Source organism: Spinacia oleracea, chromosome 4 (assembly GCF_020520425.1).
Source record: "Spinacia oleracea cultivar Varoflay chromosome 4, BTI_SOV_V1, whole genome shotgun sequence".
Lineage (NCBI taxonomy): Eukaryota > Viridiplantae > Streptophyta > Magnoliopsida > Caryophyllales > Amaranthaceae > Spinacia > Spinacia oleracea.
In genome coordinates this window covers 101,537,392-101,561,171 of record NC_079490.1, presented here as the reverse complement: position 1 = coordinate 101,561,171, position 23,780 = coordinate 101,537,392, and the positions used below count along the sequence as shown (strand labels likewise).

General features: G+C 35.4%; 1 protein-coding gene across 2 annotated transcripts; it reads left to right on the top strand.

The window, feature by feature from the left end:
- The first annotated feature begins 9,862 nt into the window (after positions 1 to 9,862).
- On the top strand, positions 9,863 to 23,299 carry LOC110802299 (uncharacterized). Of its 2 annotated transcripts, none has more exons than XM_022007748.2 (5): positions 9,863 to 10,042; positions 15,631 to 16,085; positions 16,191 to 17,463; positions 17,589 to 17,735; positions 22,507 to 23,299. In XM_022007748.2, the coding sequence occupies exons 2-5, from the start codon at positions 16,035 to 16,037 to the stop codon at positions 23,106 to 23,108; spliced, it is 2,073 nt and encodes a 690-aa protein (XP_021863440.1). In that variant the 5' UTR covers positions 9,863 to 10,042; positions 15,631 to 16,034; the 3' UTR covers positions 23,109 to 23,299. The 2 variants fall into 2 exon arrangements, with proteins under 2 accessions (XP_021863440.1, XP_021863441.1); XM_022007749.2 differs by having other exon boundaries at positions 9,884 to 10,042; positions 15,657 to 16,085.
- Positions 23,300 to 23,780: the final 481 nt, after the last annotated feature.

The window sequence follows — 23,780 nt, the reverse complement described above, 5'->3', positions numbered from 1 at the left end:
ACTTTCAAAAGCACCAATAGTAACCAGATTCTAGTCAATATAAGCTTTAAGAAAATGTCCAAATTTCACTTCAAATTCACACCAGGATGTTACCAATACATCAAAAATCGCAAAAGAAAATCCCGACCATCGCATCTTAGCTGACATTTACATAATTTTCTTCTTTGGTCAATTCACCTATTAAAACAAACTCAAACTAAAAATTCAATAAAGAAATTAAATCCAACGTTCATTTTATCTAAATCGTCTTCAATAGATTCAAAGATTATTCATTATTTGACTTTTGGATCATAGTGGACAAAAATAAAATGACATGCTCACTTTTATTTTTGACAAAGCATAAGACTGTAAAGGGTCATTTAGAAAAAATAATATTTCTCGGTTATTGTAAAGATAAAGCTCCATATCCAAATATCTAACCACCTCACCCGTGAGAAGGGGCTAAGGACGCGAGATTGTATGAAAAATGTGAAAGTGGCTCGAGCATTCAACAATAACACAAAAGAACACCATATCATCCTGACAGATTCCATTGTTCTACAAATTGCCTCACAAATCATAAAGAGCATAGGATAAAGACTTAAGTCATTCTAGCATGATATGAGCCAAACATAGCAAGTAGCCTCATTAATAAGGTAACAAGGTAGCAATGTTGGTAACGCGACAAAAAGGAAAAAGAGTTTTGTAGCATCAATTGCATACCTCTATCTTGTAATTTTGAGATTGTTTTCATGGCGTTCGGATTCGGCTTTGTCATATATGTCATCCTCTTCTTGCTTATCCTTCTCAAGAACCACCTTCATGGTCTCTCCAACTCTTGGTATGTATCCAAATGCCTCACAGATAAAACCAGAAAATGTCTCATATTGGTGATCCTGTTACAAAAGATAAACAAAATAATAAATTAGTAAAATACAACAATAAACACAGGGAAATAGGGGAGAGAGAATAGCACGGTAGTGCACCTCAGGCTTCTTAATGCTCAATTCTTCATAAAGTTGATCGATTGACGTATTAGCATCCACATCATAGATCCTATCAACTCGCATTACAATGTAGCCCGTTTTCTTCTGAATCTCCTCCTGTAAAATCTCCTCCTGTAATAGGACAAATTTACAACTTTATAATGTGTACATCAACCTGAATTCTTGAAAATTTGGCATGATATTTATTCCTTCAAGATGAACAATCATTTAATATTGTACCAGCAATATACGTTTCTTTTAGTGACAAAAGGCTCTCTGCAGGCAATTAAGCATTGCCACCCCGCAAACATCCACAAACTAAAACAACGGAAATATTCAATCCAAAATTCCCCTACCTAGAAAAACGTTTACAGATATGACTGCTAACTTTATTTGAATTGAAACAAAATCCAAAAACCAAGAAAGAGTCTAGGGATATGGAAGCTCCTTTTCTTAATGTATAGGAATTAGAAGGCTATATTAAAAAGAACCGAAATTCAAACCATGATCCAAATTCAAAGGCTATATCGTCATTCGGCTATTATCATTCTCATTGTTAACCTAGGATCAAATTGTATAAAGCATCCATTTAACTAATTTTGCAAAAGAACACAAACATTCCAGCACCTTAGAGAATAATATGTTGTACAGATTATACTAACAAATACTGGAGAAAGCTCACACAAGTAAGACCATCATTACCACCTAAATCAATTACAACTTTCCTGCTCTTTTCACACATTTGAAATGTTAACATATAAAATGTTTTCGTCACCCTACCGTTGTATATTGAAAAATCTCAGAGAAAGCTGCTTAGTATTCTTTACATTTTTGTTATGTTAAATTTTTGATTAGTAGCTCTTGAATTTGAGATTGAGTAGAGAGTAATATTGAATGCAAGTGCCTGAATTTTCGATCCGGTATCATCGTAGTTTAATGAGATCTCGACTTTGATCTTTTTCTTGTACTTGAGATCAAAGTCGAGATCTCATTAAACTACGATGATACCGGATCGAAAATTCAGGCACTTGCATTCAATATTACTCTCTACTCAATCTCAAATTCAAGAGCTACTAATCAAAAATTTAACATAACAAAAATGTAAAGAATACTAACCAGCTTTCTCTGAGATTTTTCTTCATTGAAATTGCGCTTTACTTCCTCTTCTTCCTGCTGCCTCTTCTTCTCCATCTCCAACGCTTACAGAAACTGCCTTTCTCTCTCCTCAAACTCTAGTTGCTCCCTCTCCATTCTATCAGGCTCCTCTTGCTCTAAACGAAGTAATCTTATCTTCTCTTCAGGATCGTTCAATCCTAATATTTTTTTGCAGCCATCATTGTGTTTTTTTTGTCACCTACAACATAAAAGAGGCAGACTCTACTTACAATACAGCAGAAAAAAAGACATAAAAATCAAGACAAGACGATATTTTCAGAACAACCAATAATACTCAAAACTCGCCTCTCATTAACTTGTTTTCGTAGCTTAAATGTTGGTCATCGTTCCTATTAGCCAACTGAATGTGCCTTGGTATGATTTGCGTCTTCTTGTTGTCTCGTGCGGCATTTTCAACCACGGCCGGAACCTGTTATTTTATAATCACCAATACCAGCTTCAAATTCAATCATTTAACTTTTAATCAGACAATGTAATTTCAAGCTAAATATCCTTGCATTAAAAATAAAAAAAATTACATTCTTTAATACCCTTATTTTCCATATAATAACAAACATCATTAAACTCTGCAGAAGTTCTAGAGGCATAGAGAAAAAGGTTCAATGAGACGAAACAAAACATTCAAAGGCTCGGACTATGAAAGAATGGGAGTTTCTTTTCTATCTATTAATGGTGCTCACGGCTCACCAAACCTCTGAAAAATCTAACTAATTGAAGGCAACTTTTTCCACAATTGAAAACCATGTGCCATTAATTGACAAAAGCAATCTATACTTTGTAAATTGATCAGCTTAATACAACAATGAATTATTGCTCGAGGATAAGGAAAACTCGTAGTATGATCAAATAAATTCAAATCCTAATCAATTTTAAAACATATAATTCATTTTAATCAGAACACGATAAGAATAAAAGCTAATAGTCAAAAACAAAAAGGAGAATTGTCTAGAAAGAATAACCACGATTGATTTCACACTCCTCAAATGCATCATCGTCTTCAAACAGATCCATTTTAGCTTCTTCTAGTGCTGGTTTAACCTCTTTCGTCGCCATTACCTAAAATGTTCAATTAATATACAATATATGAAACCCTAACCTTCCCAAAAACTTGGCGACGAATGAAAAAGAAATGCAAACTCTATAAATTTGGATTCTTTTTGAGGATGGAGTATTTAGGGAGTATTTTTCCTGTGTTCTTACCTTATAAAAAAGTATAACAACTTTGTGTATTCTAGCAAGTCTATATTCCATTTCGGAAATAATCTCAGTTCTGGCAATCCTAAGGGAAGGTAGGGAGTTTACTGACTGCATGATTCTCGAGGTAAAGTGTTATCAAGTCCAACAAGCGCATGAGATGACTCACAAGTTTATTACCAAGGTTGTGACCTACAACTCTTTCTCCTTAGCTTTTAATTGATGTTGTTTTCCTCTTTATAAAATTTCAGATGTCAAAAAAACAAAAAACAAATCTCAATCCTCGTAGAAAAATGAAGCATCAAGATATTTGTATGACTGGGCCATGTGATACAAAAGAATTTCTACTTCGTTCACTTATCAAGGCTAAATCATCAGAGTCATCACATACTCACATAATCACATGGAATAGGACATGCCAATTTGTAAATAGTTCTCAACTTTCCAAAGTAAAGATAAATCACTTTAGGGATAAAACCTTTGTGGTACAAATATGTGATAATTTTATGATGTTTTGAACCATAATCAAAGCATTCAAGAATTTCCTAACTAAATAGGAGCAGTTTTAAGATACTCCGTATGTAGTACGAAAATCTTAGCATCGGGACTTTTTACTCAAGCCACGTGGATCAATCATGGGTTCCTCAAATTTCCACGACCCTTCACTTCAAAAGGCAATGAAAAGACGGAAATAAACTGAATCACATCATTTGCGAAACTTGTAAGAGCAGACAACAAACATAGAATGACAATATTATGCACTATCGTCGCATTCAGAACTGTAACCACACAGTTGCTTCACAAAAAGTTAAAGCATATAGTGGATTTAAGGATTCAGAATGATGTACGTCAAAATTGGATTAGCTAAAAGATGACATATGCTATCGTTTAATATAGAAACCTGAGTTTGTCGATGATTTCACTACTTACAGAAGGTTTGGACATAACTAATCTTCAAATCGCCAAGTCTCCTCCAGGTCCAATGGTAACCGTATGTATGAGGTCCTCAAATCGCCAAGTTTCCTCTCATTCAGATGATGGCGGTGTCCATCATGTCCACTGTGATAACATATTAAGAAAATTTCAGAATGTTGTGGAGCAAATCAACTGAAACTGAATAAGATGAGAAAATAATCATTTAAAAGTGTTTCCTGCTCTCCTTCTGTCCTCCATATCCTTTTCTCTTTCCCTTTTTATTGTTTTATGCCTTATATGTCACAAATTCCTTCTTAAAACAAAGCATAAGCAATTTACCTGACATGCCGACCATCACTATAAGCATATTTTATAGCGAGCATTCAGCGCATCCCTAATTTGTTTCAAACGTCATTTCAAATGTCAGCAACTGGTAAAAACTCAACTCCAAAACATACAATTCCTTTCTAGCTTCAGCTCAAACTGCCTCAAAGTCATGTTTATTAAACCGAAACTTATCATTCTTAAAGTCCTTCAAACATAAAGGGAATAAACAACATCAATTAAAAGCATACAATCATGTATGTGTGTTAAACCAAGTTCCACAAGTCAATACTCCACAACATATTCAATTATGATTTTGAAAAATTAATCGTAAGAATAAACCACAAATCTCTATTTAAAATGGTCCTTAACCATCAAATTATCCTTGCCTAAATATCATAAAACCTCACAAGATCTACTAAACATCACAAATAGCAGAAGATAGGTCGTAGGATAGTCTCATTTCAATGCCCATGCTACAGAGAACAATAAAATGTAAATAAAAACTTAAAAAAAATAGGATCAGCTAAAAAACTGAACCGGATATTTTTTTTTTTTTGTGGTGCAGTTTAAAGGGAATCAATTATAAGAAGTCCAATAAGATTGTATATTACACCAAAGAATAAGGAGGTTAAAACCAGTGAAGCTATGAGGAACTGACCCAACATCTCGCTTGCCATCAAAGGTACAAAAACCAATTTTGAACATACGTTTTCAGGTTGACCCTGAATTAGAAGGCATCGGCCTATAGAAAAGTCAATGTAGAGCATAAACGACCAAAATCTTGTTTACAAGCATTGGGTTTTAGAAGTAACAGTATAATGGCATTCCTCTATAATAGCAATTCCTTAACTTGTTTCCCACATTGTGTAACCGCCATCTTGAAATTCACACTAACTACCCCAGCACCAATCTTTCTCCTCTGCACAACCTAGTATTTGGTGCAAAATGACTATTTAGTTATGATGAATCATACAACATATTATCAATTTAGGGTTTACAAATAGAAGTGAGACATGATAATAATCAGCTCATGAAGAGCTACCTGCAAAGATATTACAAAAGGTAACTGACATTTTAAAACTTGTAAAGATTAAAAAAGAAGAAAAAAAATTAACAAAATAAGTGAATTAACACCATATTCAAATGCAATGTAGCCGAAATTAAACCTTGAATTCAAGATCAGAGAAGGAAGCTGGAGAGAAACAAAGAACATAGAAACCCTAAAAAGCTCTTCCACATATCTCATAAATTAAACCCTAAAAATCAACACACTAAAGATGCAACACCATCTTCTATAAATTAAAATCAAGTTCAATCACAAAACGAAAAACAAACAAACAAACAAACATGAGAGAAAGAAAAATACCGTGTGGATGTCCATAGGGTAGCCGACCTCTGTAAAGAAATGCGAACGATGAAGGAGAGAGAAGAACACGATCCTAAATTCTCCAAAGATAAATTAAAGTGGGAGGAAGAAGGTGGTGGAAGAAGAAGGGGGCGAAGAAAAAATTTGGGAGGAAGAAGGTGGTGGGCTGCATAGAGGAATTCGAAGGAAAGAAGAGATGAGAAATAATCTCCTCAAAAATGAATGGCGCAGAGGGAAAACCGGAAAAGGAGAAAGGAATGAAGACAAAGAAAAGTAATGCAAAAGAGTTGAAAAAAATAGGCAAGCGAAGGGGTTTGAACCCAAGACCTTTGTAAATGTCAACATAGAGCTTACAAATGGAAGGTTTCAATTTTCAACCTCTTATAAAGAGTGAATTTCAAGGTTTTAACACTCAAAACACTATTGACAAACATAGTATTTTGAATGCATGCATTTTAAAGGTTTGGGATATTTTTATTTTCTTTTAGTACGTCGAGATCCAAGTAGCATATTTGAATGTCAAGTCAAACTTATGATTATTTCGTTTCAAAACTATGTATGGTCATTGTTAATATTCACTATGCGTTGATGATTTGTTTGGTAATGTCCAACCTCATATTTGGTACTTACCACATTTCAATAATTATTTTCAAAACCAACGATTTTCGTCGTCCTTTAGCTTCCATCTTAATGCACTATTCTTCATATTATTCCTCATACTCCCAGTAGCTTCCATGGCCTCAAAGTTTCGAGGAATAGTTGAATTAAAAAAAACACTTAAATTAGATCATTTGAATCTAAAGATGGGTAGTTAGTAGAATTGAGGTTATTACTACATCCGAAACAAAAATCAATAAAAACCTTGAAAAAAAGAAATTTAACAAATTAGAATAAACCCATGTTGAATTTGCAAAGACAAGCTCAAAGAAAGTCCTTCAAAAATGCCTGAGTTAATATACAAAACATGCTTAACTTGACAATTGAAATGGTCACTAACAATCTATGTGCTTGACAATTCAACATGCAACGCATCATGAAATAAATAAATACTACTCTTGACTTTTACTCTTTACTTATACTCTTGACTTTATGCTTGACTTTACTCTTGACTTTCTGCTAATCAACTTCTTTTCTTCTACTAAATGGTATATGAAAATTCCAGAATTGAATTAAGTAATGAACCAAATTTCTTGTACTATGTCCACAAAGGGACGGTAGCACGGGAGCTACCCATGTTACCAAACTATGTCACGTATCCGTGACAGAATTCCAACACATTAAAGTAATAAAATATGGTACAACGTCCTGAACCACAATACATGTCCAAATGGCTGCGCCTAGGGACCTCCCTCATATGTTCACTCCCGGTATGTGATCCATGAGCTTTTAGTGTTTATACACAATACTAATCTGCTAGACATTCATTTACTAGGTGGCCAGGTCCTTGACTGCCAACAAGTATCTTTTCAGAGCACAAGGATACATAGACAAACATGTGACATCAAACTTCTTAACTTTACATGGGTACCTTGGCACACATGCATTAATAAACTTCTTATCTTTACATGGGTACCTTGACACACATGCATTGATATACTTTTCTTGACTTTAGCATGAATTAGACTCTTGCAAGATTCATACTACATGATTGCATAATAAAATAATGACAAACATGCTTTACTAAAATGATTACATAATAAAATATGAATCACAAACTTCTCCTTGAACAAGTAACCACCACATTCACATATGACATGATGCTACAAAATTAAAATAACTTCGTATGCATGACACCACACACATAAACATAATCTAAATATGTACATACCTTGAGTACGTTCTTAAAGGTGGCACTTTGCTCAAATAATTAAAGATTCCTCCTAAAATAAATAATAAGTAAATCATTATTCATCCTTTAATAAGTTTCCAACTACTATTTAAACCTATATAAATACATTTAAATCCTACATAAACATCATTTAACTTTAATTAATCACCATGAAAAAATCCTAGACGACCAGGCCCAACGTGAATTTAAAACATTAAAATTCCATACTTCCGGGTTTAAAACATGCACCATTCAATTAAGTAATAAATCTAAAATTTTGTGCATGAAATCCATAAACTATAATTAATTTCATTATAGAAGCTCGAGAAGGAATACTAAAACCTAGTTCAGATCCGGGAAACAAATTGGTGCCGACGGCTCCTCGGCTTCACGCGGGTCAGCCGATCCCGGCGTTCCGGAAGACGATGACGGGTCTCGCTGGTGTTGCCTGTAGGATGTGATGTGCCGAGAAATTCTACGGTTCGAGACCGTATATAATGAGAAATTAATTAAATTGAACTCATTAGCAAATATTCTTTAATCAACTTTAAGTTAAATCAAAATAATTTTTATTATTGAAAATACATTATGTCTTATCGATAAAAACATAAAATAAAATAAAAAATGTGGCTCCAAATCATTACCAAATTGGATTTTATTAGGGTGAGTTTATCTCTAGTCTTGAAGAGAGTCTCGAGGTGAGTCTCAAGCCTAAATCTTGGGATAATGTGGTAAAAGACTACACCAAGTCTTGAAGTGAGTTTGAAAATCCAAGACTCAATCAAGACTTACTTAAGACTCCACTTTTTTATTCCTCCAATCAAATCATGCCACATCATCAAACTTAATTTATCTTATTTCACCCAACTAAATTATTGATGGTTTATGTATTATTTTGTTTCAATTGCCTTTAAATTTATGTTCTAGATTTTTTGAATTTAATATGTTGTATTATTGTTTCTAATTTGTACGGAATATATCTTAATTTCGAAATTAACATTTTCTGTTTTTTTTTTCATTTTTTTCTCGAATTATAAATTACTTTGTTTTAGCGCTGATCAACATGGGCCCAGCCTGACCTGGTCCGAAAATTACCGAATTTTGGGCAGAAGGCTCGGCCCGACCCGATTTTTTTTAAAAAAATTACGGGCTTTGGACAAAGCAAAACAACAATTTTAGTTATAAATTTGGCGCACGGCCCGAAAAGCCCGCTATTTTTAGCCCAAAATAGCGGGTTTTGGGCATACAAAATTGGCCTGGCCCGCCCCGACATAATGGACAATTTTTTATGTCCTCGGCCCGACCCGAACCCGACTCGCCCCGCCTTTTGCTCAGGTCTACTTTGTTTGTATATAAGAAAACATAGTTTCAATAATATTTAGAAAATTTACAAAAAATATACAAAAGGTCTTGCGCGCACAAGGTGTACAATAAATTTATTGTACACCAAGATAACTTTTATGCAGTTTTTTTGTAACTTTAACCTATTTTTCTGTAACTTTTATATTATAAAATTAAATAATTGTTAGATAAACATTTTAAAGGGTTAAATGATTAATTTATACATTATTAGTGATTTTGAAGAAATAATTTGTATTCAAATAAAAAAAATTATCATTAAAAAATAGATAACTTTTACATATATAAATGTAACTTTTAAGTATTTTGAGTCAACTTTTACTCCGGTGTATAATATTTATTGTACACCCATTATAAATAAGAATTTGTGAAAAATATATATACATATAATATTATTTTAAGAGGTAGGTGAGTCTGTGGATAATGTGTAAAAATAGGGTGAGTTTTGTGTGAGTCTGGATAATGAAAAAGTTAGTGAAAAGCTGATGTGGCAGAGTCTGAAGATTGGAGGTGAGTCTGGGGATATACTCACCCTTGACTTTAAAAGAAAATCACAATTTTTTTTTAAAAAGATTTTTGTTGTTACAAAATAAATAAACATAACAACTTGTTGAAGAAATCTTCCGCCGTTCTTCCCTCAATAAAAATAATAATAAAAAAATTATATATTCCGCTTGTCTCGTGCGGTCGTGCCCAATTAAAAACGCAAATCTACGCTGTTAATGTTAGGGTTAGTTTTCCTGCTTCTGAATTAGTGGCGGAAATTAGATTAAAAGAAAACAAAAATAATAATAAAAAAGAAAATCAAGAAATTTGGAAATCAATCTACTTTTCGTCATTTTCCCGGAAAGTTGCGAACACCCATTTTTTCTCTGCCTCTTCTCCTTTCTCTCTCCTGCCATTGGACAACAGGTTTAATCTCTCCTTTTTTTTCTTCCACTAATTTCATTTTTTTTGATTGATTTTATTTAAATACGAAGTATATTGAATGATTTCTTCTATGGTTTTTCAAGAATTGGATAATATGCTATTGTTTGTTGATTTTCTTACATTATTTTGAATTTAATTATATGCTTTTAGATGTTAATGATTAGTTAGATAATTTGATAAATTGTGGCATATTTAATAGTTGGATGTAATATTTATATTGTTTATGTAGATATCAAATTGAATTGTTACGTTTTATTTGTTTTTTTTTTATTTGTTTGGATTAAAGGAGCTTAATTTTTTTGTTCTTGGTTGTTTAACTATGGAGGATATAATCAAAAGGTCTTGCGCGCACTAGGTGTACAATAAATTTATTGTACACCAAGATAACTTTTACCCATTTTTTTTTGTAACTTTAACCTAGTTTTGATTAACTTTTATATTAGTAAAAAACGTTGATAAATAAACATTTTAAAGAGTTAAATGATTAACTTTATACATTATTAGTGATTTTGAAGAAATAAGTTTTATTAAAATGAAAAAAATTATCAATAAAATTTGATAACTTTTACATATATAAGCTTAACTTTTAAACATTTTGAGTTAACTTTTACTCTGGTGTACAATATTTATTGTACAAATCTTGTAAATGAGAATTTGTGGGATATAATATGCTAGGTTATTGGTAATATACTGGAGAATGGAGATTACTAAGTTTGTTACACATTGCAATTTGTTTACCATATCGTTGGAAGTTGGTATGATATCAGAAAACCCTGTATTATTTAGGTCTCGCCTGGATTGACTGTACATTTTCAAGGGGTAATGTATGTGGAAGTATAAATTACTGGGGATATCATTTAGGGGTCGCCTGGATTGGGTGTAAAGGAAGGGAATGAATAAGGGAGTAAAAGTTGTTGGCCATTTTTGAACGCTTGGATTGAGGGAGATTGATGCTGGGGTAATGTTTTCCCCTCAAATGAGGGGTAAAACATTACTCTAGCCCCCCCCCTAGGGTAATTATCTCCCCCATAACAATTACTCATCTCTCCCAACATCAAAACCTAAAACACCTAGTTTGTACTTTTTAAAGCCATTACCACCATCGGTTTCGCGCCGCCGGTGTCACCGGAAAATACATCTGCTTCCCTGTATGTTTCATTTCGTAGATCTCATTCATTCAATGTTCTTAACGTTGATTACCGATCGCCATCAAATCTCTATCTCTTGAAGACCACTAAATATTTGTTAGATTTTTTTCTCTCTCCTTCACTTAATTTCTATTTTGAAGATCTGAAAAATTGGGTGAAGAAATTGGCAAAAGGGCTGGCTAGGATGCTCGGACTCGGGTACGGTGTCGGACCCGGGTAAGGGATCCGAGTGCGGACACGAGGAACTCAAAAATCAAGGACTCGGGGACACGTTTTGAAAGGGTCAAAACTTGTATTTGGACTCGGGGACACGGCAATGCAAAAACAAAATAAATATTTTTTAACTTTTATTTGTGGATTTTTTTTTAAAAAGTATTGGTTATTAGTTTCTTTAAATATACATAATTCAAGTATTAGGTAAGAAAAGACAAACTTTTTAAATAAAGATGCCATATTTATTGCTCATATTTTAAATGAAGTAAAAAAACAGAAAAAGAGGTAAAAGGACTCAAGAGTCTAGACCATTGGCGGACCTTGAACGGTTTTACGAGGGGGGCCGGTAGAAAAATTTTTAAGCAATATACTATGTAATTATACAATTATACACAAATTTTAGGGGGGGTCCTAACTAAAAATACACTACAAAATTTTTCGACCGGAGGGGCCAGGCCCACCCCAGCCACAATACAGATTCGCCCCTGGTCTAGACTACCTACCCCACCAATTAAGTAAAAAAAACAGAAAAAGAGGTAGAATAAAGGAATCACTGACTTTTCTTCCACCTACCCAACCCCACATAAAAAATATATATAAAAAAAAAAAAAAATCAGAACCAGCACTCAGCAGTCCACGATGGTTAGAAAAAAAAAGTCGAAGATAAGAAGAAGACCGCCGCCCTTCGCCGGAGAAAAAAACCGACAACTCTGTGGTTCCGATCTACTCGTCTTTTCCGGCCGGATAAAAGCCCTAAGGTTTCGGCTCTTGATTTTCTGGATTTGAGATTCAATTGTAGATCTAGGGTTAATGAGTGCCGAGTCCACTTTCTCTCTGGCGGGTCCGATCTGGATTCCGTGTCCGCACCCGGGTCGCGTCGTGTCGACACCGGTACGGAGGGGTGGTGAGCCGAGTCCGAGCATCATAGAGGGCTGGCTCCATTGATCTTGGCGTTAAATTTCGTTCATGTTGAAGCTACGAGCCAACAAAGACACCGACGATGTGGTAGCGGCCACGCAGCGCCACCGCCATGAATGGTGGTGCTACATATTGAACAATGGCTTTCAATGAATAGAAAAAATGAGGTAGAGTTGAGATTTTAAAGTTCTTTGGGTAATTTCAAACCCAGTATTTTTTTAAGCCTATCATTTATTACCGTCATACCAAACCCATGAAAATTTTAAGCCCAGTAGATATTTCCCCCAAAATTAATACCCAAGTAACTGTTGTAGCCTAATTATTACCCCCTAACCAATACCCTAAATCCAGGCGGGCCCTTAAAGGGACTTTTCCCTTTCTATTAGTTTGGCATATGAGTAATTTTCAGTTTTTCACTCCCCAAATAAAACAAAATAATAACTGTCTCCTAATATCTCTCCATTAATGACCGTTACCTAGTAAGTACCACCATTCTACTGCGGTTCAATTGACGGCGACCACCACAGTGTTTAAAAAGCGCGCTTAAAGCTCGAAACTCTAGGGCAAAGGGCTTAATTAGGTATGAGCGAAGCGTTTGTGAAAAAGCGCACGGAAGCGCATGAAGCGCAAAAAGCGAATCGCGCTTTTTAAAGCTTCATTGAAATTCTTCTTTTATAAAAAAATTTCACGTTAAAAGCTTTTTTTATATGTTATTGTCTATTGGATCACATCCTATTAATCCCTAACAATAGAAAGTGGGCCAAGAGTCCAAAAGAAAAGAAAAAAGAAGATTGACATATCCTTTTGAAAATAGCATAGTATATTTGTTTCCTAGTGGATATTACATGATAAACACTATGTTATATGCTTTATTTTGTTAAAACAAGGAGCAATAAGGAAGAAAATCTGATGTTTATGTGTTTTTGTGGTTATTTTAGTAAGATACATATCCATAATGGTAAAGAAACCTTGAATTCTTAAAAAGTGCGCTTCACTACGATGAAGCTCGCCCTTTACGCTTAAGCTCTAGGACCTATATCGCTTTAGTGCGCTTTGCGCTTTTTTAAACACTGGACCACCATAAAGAAGGAGGCTGTGGATATTAATATGTATGGATTTCAAGACGAAGATCAATGGTGACAATCACCTCACCAAATTCGTAGATCTGCTAATTAAATGAAAAAAAAGGATTGTGAGGGACTGAGAGAAATCGATTCGCTAGTGATGAAGATGGAGACATCGGTAGAAGAGGATATGGTGACGGCAACAAGAGAGAGAGACAACGGCAAGAGAGCGTCAACGGCGAGAGAGGGACGACGGTGAGAGAGGGACCGTGGCGATAGAAGGCGGCAACGAGAGAGGGACGACGGCAAGAAAAGCTGGTGGTGGAGGAATGGTTGAAATTGGAGGGATAATTGATGAGAGAGAAAGTAAAGGGTTGAGGGGTGAACATTTACAGGGTAATGGGTAATTGTTACACTGGGGGTCATGGTAATGTTTTACCCTCAAATGGGGGGTGAAAAATCCGGGCCCTAAAATATACCTCTTTCTAGGCATATGTTTTTGGCCCATAATAATCACCCCTTAATTTTTCTGGCCCATTACCCTCATACCAGGCGGGCCCTTAGGGTAATACAGTCGGGTTTAGATTTAACATAGGCAGTAGATTGAATATAGGCAGTGTTTCAGATTTAATATAGGCAGTGTTTCAGATTTAACATAGGCGGTGTTTCAGATTTTATAAAGGTGGTGTGTCAGATTTAACATGAGTCGCCTTCCTCCACCATTATGTTGGTTTTTCTTTTTTTATGTTTTATTCTCCCAAAAGGCTGATGAGAATCAAAAGAGTGTAACGAATTGGTGCTGGTGGTGTTAAATTATCGTGACAGTGTCATGGGCATTTGTAGGTATAGTTATACACAGGGTCAGGGGCAATGGAAATTCGGTTATTAATTATATTGTGAAAAATGAGATACTAGGTCCTTTAGAAGATAACAACTCCATTTCCAGTTCAAACGTTGATGGAGAAATGTTTAATGATGAATATAGTATCTAATTTTAAAACAAGATAATTGTTAAGTCTCCTTAAGAACTGTGTTGGAGACTTGGAGAAATACTCTATATTAACAATTGTATTATGGGAATTTTTGTCGTGTCAACACGTTGGAAAGTTTAGGTTGGATGATGTCTTCTACCAAAAAAATACCTTTTTATTCTAAACTGAGGAACAAGAACTTGGAAGAACTCTTGGTGTGTAAATTCTTTTGCCCTTGTTAAAATATGCAAAATTTGGATGCTTCATGTCAACCTACTTCATACCTTGTCTAATTGTTCACTAAGAATTTGAATATCAGAAACTTAAGTCATGCGAACTTGGAAGACCTTAAAATATGTGGGCTATGATTGTAGTAAAAGTGCAATTACCTTTCAGAAAGGAAACTCAAAAGATGATGTTATATCCGTGCAGCTTGCTAGGTGCCTAGGAGTTGAAAGTTATGTGTGTTATATAAAATTATGTAACTTGTTGCCTAAAATATCAAACATAAAAATGCTTATTCAGTTGTCAGTTAACTCGGTTCCACTTAGTTTCATTCACTCTGGTGTGTTGTTTCATTACTCTATTATCTGTGCTGCTGTGCACCATCTTTTCTTTAATTTTTAATTTTTTTTTGCTATAGTTTTCCTCTAATCTGTTGCCTATATGATAGTTATGTATGTTTCATAGGCAAAAACTAAAAATGTGATTAGTATTCAAATGACATTATAAATTACGAGGATATGCAAAGTAATTAAAAGGTGTTATGACAGTATGACCTATTGTGTTGATTTGGACCTAAATACACCGGACTCGACATGTTTGACAAGTGAAATACAATATTGAATACAGCTCTCAGCTCTGCGATGGTGAATCTTGTAGTTCATGCTCTCTCTTTGTATCTATGTGTATATATTGTTTGAATGTTTGCTATCTTGCTGGTTAATTTCTGCCGGAAGTAGATATGAACCTGAGAAATTGAATTGTGTTGATGCGGTGATTGCCTATGGAGACTGCATTTCAGAGTATCATTCAAATGCCTATTGCAACAGTTTGTTTTGGAATTATTTTAATAACTCATTTATAGTAGATGCTGCATTCTTAGAGGGAAAGTGGTGAGTCCACTCAGAAAATGAAGGCTGATATTACTTTAATATAGGCATCATTTTAAAGTTTCTCTGCTTTTGTAAATGTAGGAGTGAAGTATTGATGCTAAGTTTCTAACTTAACTGTTTATTTTCTATCTTTTTACTTAGGTTTCTGCTCATTCACAATCTGTCAGGTTTCTGTTTGTTATACCTGTTTGGATTCAGCTTTCCGGCTTGGCAAAAATTCTCTATCACTCTGGCAGCTGTAACCCAGTCAAAGCTTTCTCGCACCACCAAGTGGGTGTGGAGTACTAAAGACCGGGTGATTATACTGTGTGTTTTGCGAAGATCAAGATCATCTCATATTTGGAGATTGTGCCGTACTTCTGAGGGTTTACCCATTGATTATGGCTAACGTTACCACCTGCAAAGTTCTTGAATAGTCCTAGTAGGGTGTTTGGAGTAGTTTTTAATTTGACTATGTAAATAAGTTGATCATCATAGGTCTCTCTAAAATTTAATATATTGGTTAGTATAATTCGGCTTAGGTGTTGGCCCAATAGCATCTTGCAATGGGTCGTTTCTCATGCTTCTATGGCAATGCTCACGGTCAAAAGGAAAAGGTTAGTGTCGAAGTTAGTGAAAGTTCTTGATTGAAGCTGAAGCATTAAAAATAAGCTATACATCGTTCTTATAATTGTCCCTATGTTATTTATGGTGTTGCACAGAAATCAGCCCAACCTTCATTTGAGACAATGGTGAAGATGCTGCAACTTGGTTCTCGAAATCATGCATCAGGAAACTCCGCCAATCACTTAACTATGAATGGATCTCATATGGGGAAAAATGAGGCTAATAACTTGGGGTGTGATAGTGATAATCTTACATTGATGTCACGTAGTTGGAAATCAGGAGAGGTGAAATGTGATTATGAGGCTGAGAGTAATGCAGACTCTACGCACTTTCAGATAGGGAATTTTAGAAGAAGTCTCTCTGTTGGCTGTGAACTGGATCAAAAGGGAAGAACCTTTGGTGGCAGTAATGACGATGACTGCAATGATCAGGAGTTTTCTTTTGAAAGATCGCCTGATTATGACGAGGTTGTAGATGTATCACCCACAAATGATTCCAAGAATCCAGGGAACTCTTTGCCAGATCAGGATCATGAAGTTTCCCATTCGCTGTGTCCCGATTTAAGTTCTACTATCGGGAACCAAGCGTCAGTCTTTGCTGTTGCCAACTGTCTGAACAAGGAAGGGCATGACGATTCTCATCTCTCATTGCATGCCGAGGGCCCTAGTGGTTCTGATCGAAATACGCCTACTCGACATTGCATTTCTAAATCTTACTCGATGCCAAATTTTGGGTCCATGTCTCCAACTTCTCCTGGTCTTTCTGCCGGTGGCGTGTTGACTCCTCGCAACAGATCTTTTGAGGATCTTAAAGTGCTGTCTGTCGATGAGGAAAATTTTTCAGTTCATGATGGTACTGCTGCAGAAAGTGCTGGACTAAAAAAGAATGACAGCTTATACCATCCCGAGAAATTTGATGGGAGAAATGCTGTTTTGGAGAATTATGATTCTTATAACTATGGCTGTTCAAGAAAAGACTGGATAGTCCCAATGCCAGATGAAATTGGTAGTATGAGGCATGGCCAGGGAAACTCCTCATATGATAACTGGGATGACTTCGCAAATAGGGATTTTAAGACCAAACTGATTGAGGATTGGGTTATTGATCTTCAGCACTGCAGCCCCGTGGAAGAGAATGATGAAGAGGCTGATTCTGGTAATGAGGTAAAGAGAGGTTCTGCATTCTTGGATGGTCTGGATAAGATGGAGATGAAGATGTACCCAGGTATGGAGGCAGCAAAGAGATACATATCTTCTCTGAATGCTACAGCTACCACTGCACAGTTGGCAAATCATGGTTTGGTTATAATCCCACTTCTCAGTGCATTTGTTAGCTTGAAGGTTTTAAATCTGTCTGGCAATTCTATAGGTTTGTGTAAGATAACTGTTGTGATTTACTTTTATCTTCAATTTTTTTTTTCCAATTTTGGTTCTTATTTCAATCTTCCTCTGGTTTGCTTACTGTAGTGATTATTTTGATGGCTTTTGTTACAGTGAGAATAACTGCTGGTGCTCTTCCTCGTGGACTGCATGTATTAAACTTGTCAAAAAACAAGATATCAGCCATTGAAGGCTTAAGAGAGCTTACTAGACTTCGCATATTAGACCTAAGTTACAACAAGATAGCCAGGATTGGACATGGTAAGTCTCTGCTTGGCATGTGGCTGCTTACAAACTGCTTTCAAATGTTTTCATCATTTTGCACAGTTGCTTCTCCTAAGAGAGGTTGGATACTCCCCTAAGTCTTGAACGGCAATAAATTCGGCGTTATGAGCCCTGAAAGTAACAAACTTATTCTTCGTTGCTTATCAACGAGGACAATGTCATATTTTGTTGTCGATAACGAACAATTAAATAATAACAAGATTAACAACCAACATTAACTAATGTTTTGGCCAAAATTCGAAATTTATTCCGAGTATGACTATGTTTTTGTTGTTAATACGATGTGCATATACGTAGTAACAACTAACAAGAATCTCATACTCCCATAAACAATATTGTCAAAGCAATTGTTTAATGAACAAACATAACAATTGAATCAAACATATTTCTCACATAAACACAATAAATTGGATATTCAAAGTAATTCGATGTGACTAGGATTGATGTGAGTCAAAACAAACTAGTAGCTTTCCTAGACCTAACCCCACCCAAAAACCGACCTAAACCCGACCTGAAAATACTGGGTCTTGAACAAGATTTTATGACCTGTAATCCGATTTTATCCGAACCCGAACAACCCGAAAAGTAATTGGTCAAAACCCGAACGATTGAAAATCATTGTTTTTATGGTAATAAAATGAGATTATGAGGAATTTTAAGCATAACAAATTAGCTGTTACTATTGTTGTGTGTAATATGATTTTAATTTGAATTACAATCCTATTTAGGGTTGGATTTGACTAAATATAAACTTGTGTAGGAAAATTTGTTAATTTATTCCCATATTTTGTACTTCATATTTATTACCTAGATTAATGAAAATATTATACTCGTTTTAAAATCTCTAAACCTGTTGGGTCGACCTGAACCCGAAAGTTCTTGGTCTTGAACAAGCATCTGTAAGCCTGAACCCGAAAATATTTTTTTACAACCCGACCCGACCGACCTGTCCCGTTTGAGAGGTCTAAGCTTACCTGATACAATAAATCTCTTATCTATATTCAAAATCTTAGGCCCTGTAGGTACATCAAAGCTTTTCAAATACAACTCTTGGCTTGTTGAGGTTTTTTATCTTCAAATACCTATTAAAACAAAAAAAATTAGGAAGAGGATATCAATTAATCTTTCTATCTACGTAGTAGAAGTAATAATACAGTTTACTAAAAACGATGGAACAAGCAAGTTTACTAATAAAAACAATGTTTGTGCATGGACAGTCGGACAATAATGAAATAGGTAGTCTTATAAAAGATAAAAATAGGAATATATACCAACAGACCAACCCCATGACAAGATATCTCATAAATTTTAGAAATTTATAAAGCATAAAAGAAAAACACACAAGGTGTTGGATTGCAGTGTCTTTGAGGTGATAATCATTAGGCAACTGATGCCTTGTTTAGCATGCTGGAGTTTTCCTATCATTAGCCGACCGAACTCAATCACACTCCATAAGTGGCTTTTCCCCCTTCAAAGGACGAGGCTAACTCTAGTTGAACCAAATGACCTGCCGTAAGAAACCATAACAAATAGAAAAATTAAAACCTGTGGATCTAAATATAAAGACCAGCATTTCAGGGGTTCAAAATAAACATTGTGGTTTCAGGATAAGACTTTGAAGGCCTATAGTTAAATACTTCAAACAAACATTACTTGGGCACAACATATGAATATATGATATTCCACAAGCTATATAATCAGCACAAAATATACGTGACATGATTTTAACAGAACAATAACTTGGAGACAATGGGTTAATAGAGCGAGGCAATTAATAGTTCCACCAACGATGAACATATCAATCATTAGTAAGAACACCAATACACCACATCTCGTGTCTCTGCCTCAAGAAAGCGATTACATTTCGACCGCTTAAGATCAGAAGCTCGCTGCTTCCTTTCTTTCCTGCCCTCTTTGGGGTTGGTTACTCTTATATCTCATATATAAAGACTAGATTATCCCTTATGTCATGACGGCCGACATGCCCGCTGAAAGTGAAAAAATTAATGAGCTACTTCACCTTTGCCAGTCAGTGAACAGATAAGGCTACTACATCAATTGATTTGAACAGAATACAACAATAGAATCATTATGTACATTGTTTCACATGCTTAATGCCAGGAATAAGTTGTTTTTTCTTTGTGTGTGTGAAAATTAGCTGTTAGAATATGCTTCTTAATTACGGTCTTCTTTAAAACCTGAAATATCCTAAGAAGAAAAAACCTTCTAAAAAGCACTCTTCAAACTATGATAAACACGACACCACATTTCAAACTCTAAGTACCATGAGATAACTAGTTTCTATCACAACTATGATCTTAATTTTCTACGGGTGCACACTCAACATTCTCCCTTTAATATCCTCCTTCAAAACCGGGCGTGTACTTAAAAAGTATTCCCTCCGTTTGGTTTTACTTGCCCCATTTGACTATCTTTTGTGATAGTTTTTTAAGGTCAAATGGAGCAAGTAAAATGAGACTGAGGGATCGAGTACTATATTTCCAGAAGGTCTTATTTCTAGTCCTCCAGATGTATTATGAACTACAAAGTGGAAACTAAAGCACTTCCTCTTTTTCAAGCTACTAAATTTGCTCCGAATCCTAATCAACCTAAACCGCCCTGTTAGTCTCCGTTGAGTTGCTAACTCGATGCTCTATCATTTCTAGACACATCGATTTGGCTGTGCTGACCTGTAAAAATAAGGGGAGACTTTGACTAAACATGGGAGCCACAAATTCTGGTTTTCCTCTGTTGCCTTGGTGCTTGCAGCAGTTAGATTAACAGCAAAATATTGCAAATTCAATAGACTTTAGTATTTTTTAATTCCTGTAATAGTTTGAGTGACATAAAATGACATTCAAGTGAAATCACCATACAATAATGTGTATTAAACCACTAAACTGGACGGATTAAAGTAACAGTGAAAGAAGTCCCATGATAAAAGGCTAGAATATAAATACATGCACTGAAACCAGTACAAGAACAAGCAATTGCATGTACTTTTGTATAAGAGTACGCATTAATAACGGCACATATACAAAAAGGAAGATCAATTATGTGTGCAACTCGAAATGTTGAAGTTTTACTCCCATTGCACCAGCCTTAAGTTCTGTAGACAAAACCCCTAGTCAAATAACTCTATCCAAATTAATTAACAATACAAGCATATATAAAACATTAAAATTTCTAAAGAAGGACAAGAACCTACCAAATACGCAAAAATAATCCTTCATTTCGTTAATATATCTTGCTACTGAAATAACCCTGACTTTGGTTCAGCTTCAAGAGTTCTGGAACTTCATTTACTCACATATTGTCTTCAATAATGTAGCTTCAATACTCACCGACCAGAAAAATTTGAAATAAAACTGGATAATGATCACTCTTATGTAACATTAAGGGCACAAAATAGAGAAATGTAAAAGAAACAGTCATGTAATCTTCAAAAAAAAAATGCACTCATAATCATAGTAAAAGAGAATCATAAAAATTTTACAGAACCAAAGTCTCAATTATCTGTCAAATCAATTATAAGAGCATAGTAGACCACAATATTATTCCAATAGGAAAGGAACAAAGCTTCCCCGGCTGCAAATTTGAAGAAATTAACGAATCTGCAGCCAACCCAACTCCAATAGTCCAATCGTGTAACTTCGGGGCATAGAGTAGAAATTTCCTTGGGGAGGTAGAGCGTTTAAGGGTTATTTTGATCAAAAGAAAACCCTTGTTGGAGAAGGTTTGGCTTAAAACTTTAAATTCGGCTTCTCAAGTTTTGGGTTTTTAGTTGAAGAAAATGATAGGCTATCATTTTCAAATTTTGAGTGTTTGGGGGCAATAGCGGCATTTCGGATCCATTATTTGTTTTGATTTTTAATCAGAAGTTCTGTGAACGTAAAAATTCATTGTTGGTAGGATTATGTACCTGTTTCCTTTATCTTAAATAATGAATCCCTTTTCTGCAAAGAAGTGTCAGGGAAGTATGTCTATTTAGTGCTTTTGAAGTAACAAAGTTGGCTTCTGCAGTTCTGCAGCATTCCCAAACACAGTTTCTAGAATGACTTGTTTATTTGCTGGAAGTGAGAATTTGAGTATTGCAGGCAGTGTAGCCATCAGTGTTACGTTAAGCATAGTATTATCTCGTAACTTGTTTAAAGTAGTATGATTCCATCTGACTTTTAATTTGTTTGTCAACTGCCAAAGAGCGTTGACTAGCCTGGCCTACAACGGCAAGCTATATATACAGAAGTGTATTAGCAGAGAGTATTGTATGGGTAAGCATGCAGTTAACTGTTGAATTGTCTTCCCCTCCCTCCCATGCCCCTTCTCTTTTTTTACTGTTCTTCCTTTACAAGCTATAGTCTAAGAAAAGGAAATGGGGAATTGAACATGAAATGGTTGCTTCATTCTGTTGTCCATCCTTACTTCCTGAGGCTCAAGGGAGTTTACTGACGCAAGGAGTTTATAGCAATTTACTAATAATTCAATAGATGTATTTTTTCTTTTCTGAGAAAAGCTTGTTTATTGAACATTGAACAATTGGTGAACATGTGAATTTTTGGAAGAAGGTTTCAGGAGTATTGATGAACCTATGCCCTCGTGATGTCGTATTTCATTTCTGTGTTTGGTATTAATTGTTGCTGTTTTCTCTTTGCAAATATTTGTTTGGTATGAATTGTTGCTGTTTTCTCTTTGCAAATGTTTATATCGTGTATTCTCATGTGCATGCTGTTGTGCTCTTGTTTTGAAGGTCTTGCCTCATGTTCCACTTTGAAGGAACTATACTTGGCTGGAAATAAAATCAGTGAGGTGGAAGGTCTACACAGGCTTTTAAAGCTAAGTGTTCTTGATTTGCGGTTCAACAAGATTGCTACTTCCAAATGTCTTGGGCAACTAGCTGCCAACTATAATTCCCTGCAAGCTATCAGTTTGGAAGGAAATCCTGCCCAGAAAAATGTTGGGGATGAGCAACTTAAGAAGTGTTTACTGGGTCTACTTCCCCATTTGGCTTACTATAACAGGCAGCATATAAAATCTAGCTCACTTAAAGATTCCTCAGATAGGTCTGTTCGACTAGGTATTTCAGATAGGGGGCTTAGATCTGATCACAAGTCTTCACGTCGGGGAAGTGGTGCTCCAAAGCGATCCACTCATTCTTCTACACATGGGCAAAAGGGTCAATCGTCAGACTCTGTAAAGCAATCTAAAGGGAAACATGTGCTTGTTCCACCAAGTGGGGCAAAAACAAGTAACCACCATCATCACTTGGACTTTGCTAACAAGCTCCAAAGTTTGAAATCTGGTCTCTCGCTCCATAAAAGTCGAAGTGAGGGCACTCTCTCGGTAGTTTAAGTTCATTGTTCTGTTTATCAAATCTACCAGGGGAAAGGTTCTTTCAATTGTGTTGTCTTTCACATTATTTTGTGGCTTTGCGGTTATGTAATGTGTTTTTCGAGTTTCTCAAGTTTCTATCTTATACTGGAATGATTCTGAATTTTAAGTTTGTGTTTCAATTCAATAACAGATTTCTTTTCTTTGAAAAAGGTTCATGATGTGGGTAAAAGTACCCGACTTACGTGGCACAATCAAGCCATGACATGTGGCATTATTCAGACACATATTTAGGCCACATGGCACCCTTATTTCTCTTTAATGGGTCAGAGCTTAAGTAATAAGGCTTTTGTTCTTTCTGGCCCATGACCCAAGAAAAGAATGTTTTGACAAGGAAACATGTCCTCTCACCACTAACCAGCCAATCAGGTGCTTGCTTTTTTATGGGGAGATGATACATATAGATTTCGTCTATGTATATCCCCACATAGACCTTCTCTCATATGTTGACACCTCTTCAAGTGGAAAAAAAAAGAGGGGGAAAGGTGGGCGGGAGAAATTTTTCACGAGTTGGAGCCAAAACAAGAAATGGGAGGGAGAGATTGGCGCTGGTTTTCCCCCTCTTCGATTGGCGCCCTGAGAATTTGGGAAAAGGGGAAGCCTTTCTCTAAACCCTAAATTTGTTCCCTCACG

What these genes read in the sequence shown, in the direction of transcription:
- LOC110802299 (XM_022007748.2), top strand. Translation starts at nt 16,035, where the DNA reads ATGGGTCGTTTCTCATGCTTCTATGGCAATGCTCACGGTCAAAAGGAA. An exon ending in CTCACGGTCAAAAGGAAAAG is followed by an intron (nt 16,086 to 16,190) that starts GTTAGTGTCGAA and finishes GGTGTTGCACAG; the next exon opens with AAATCAGCCCAACCTTCATT. An exon ending in TCTGTCTGGCAATTCTATAG is followed by an intron (nt 17,464 to 17,588) that starts GTTTGTGTAAGA and finishes CTTTTGTTACAG; the next exon opens with TGAGAATAACTGCTGGTGCT.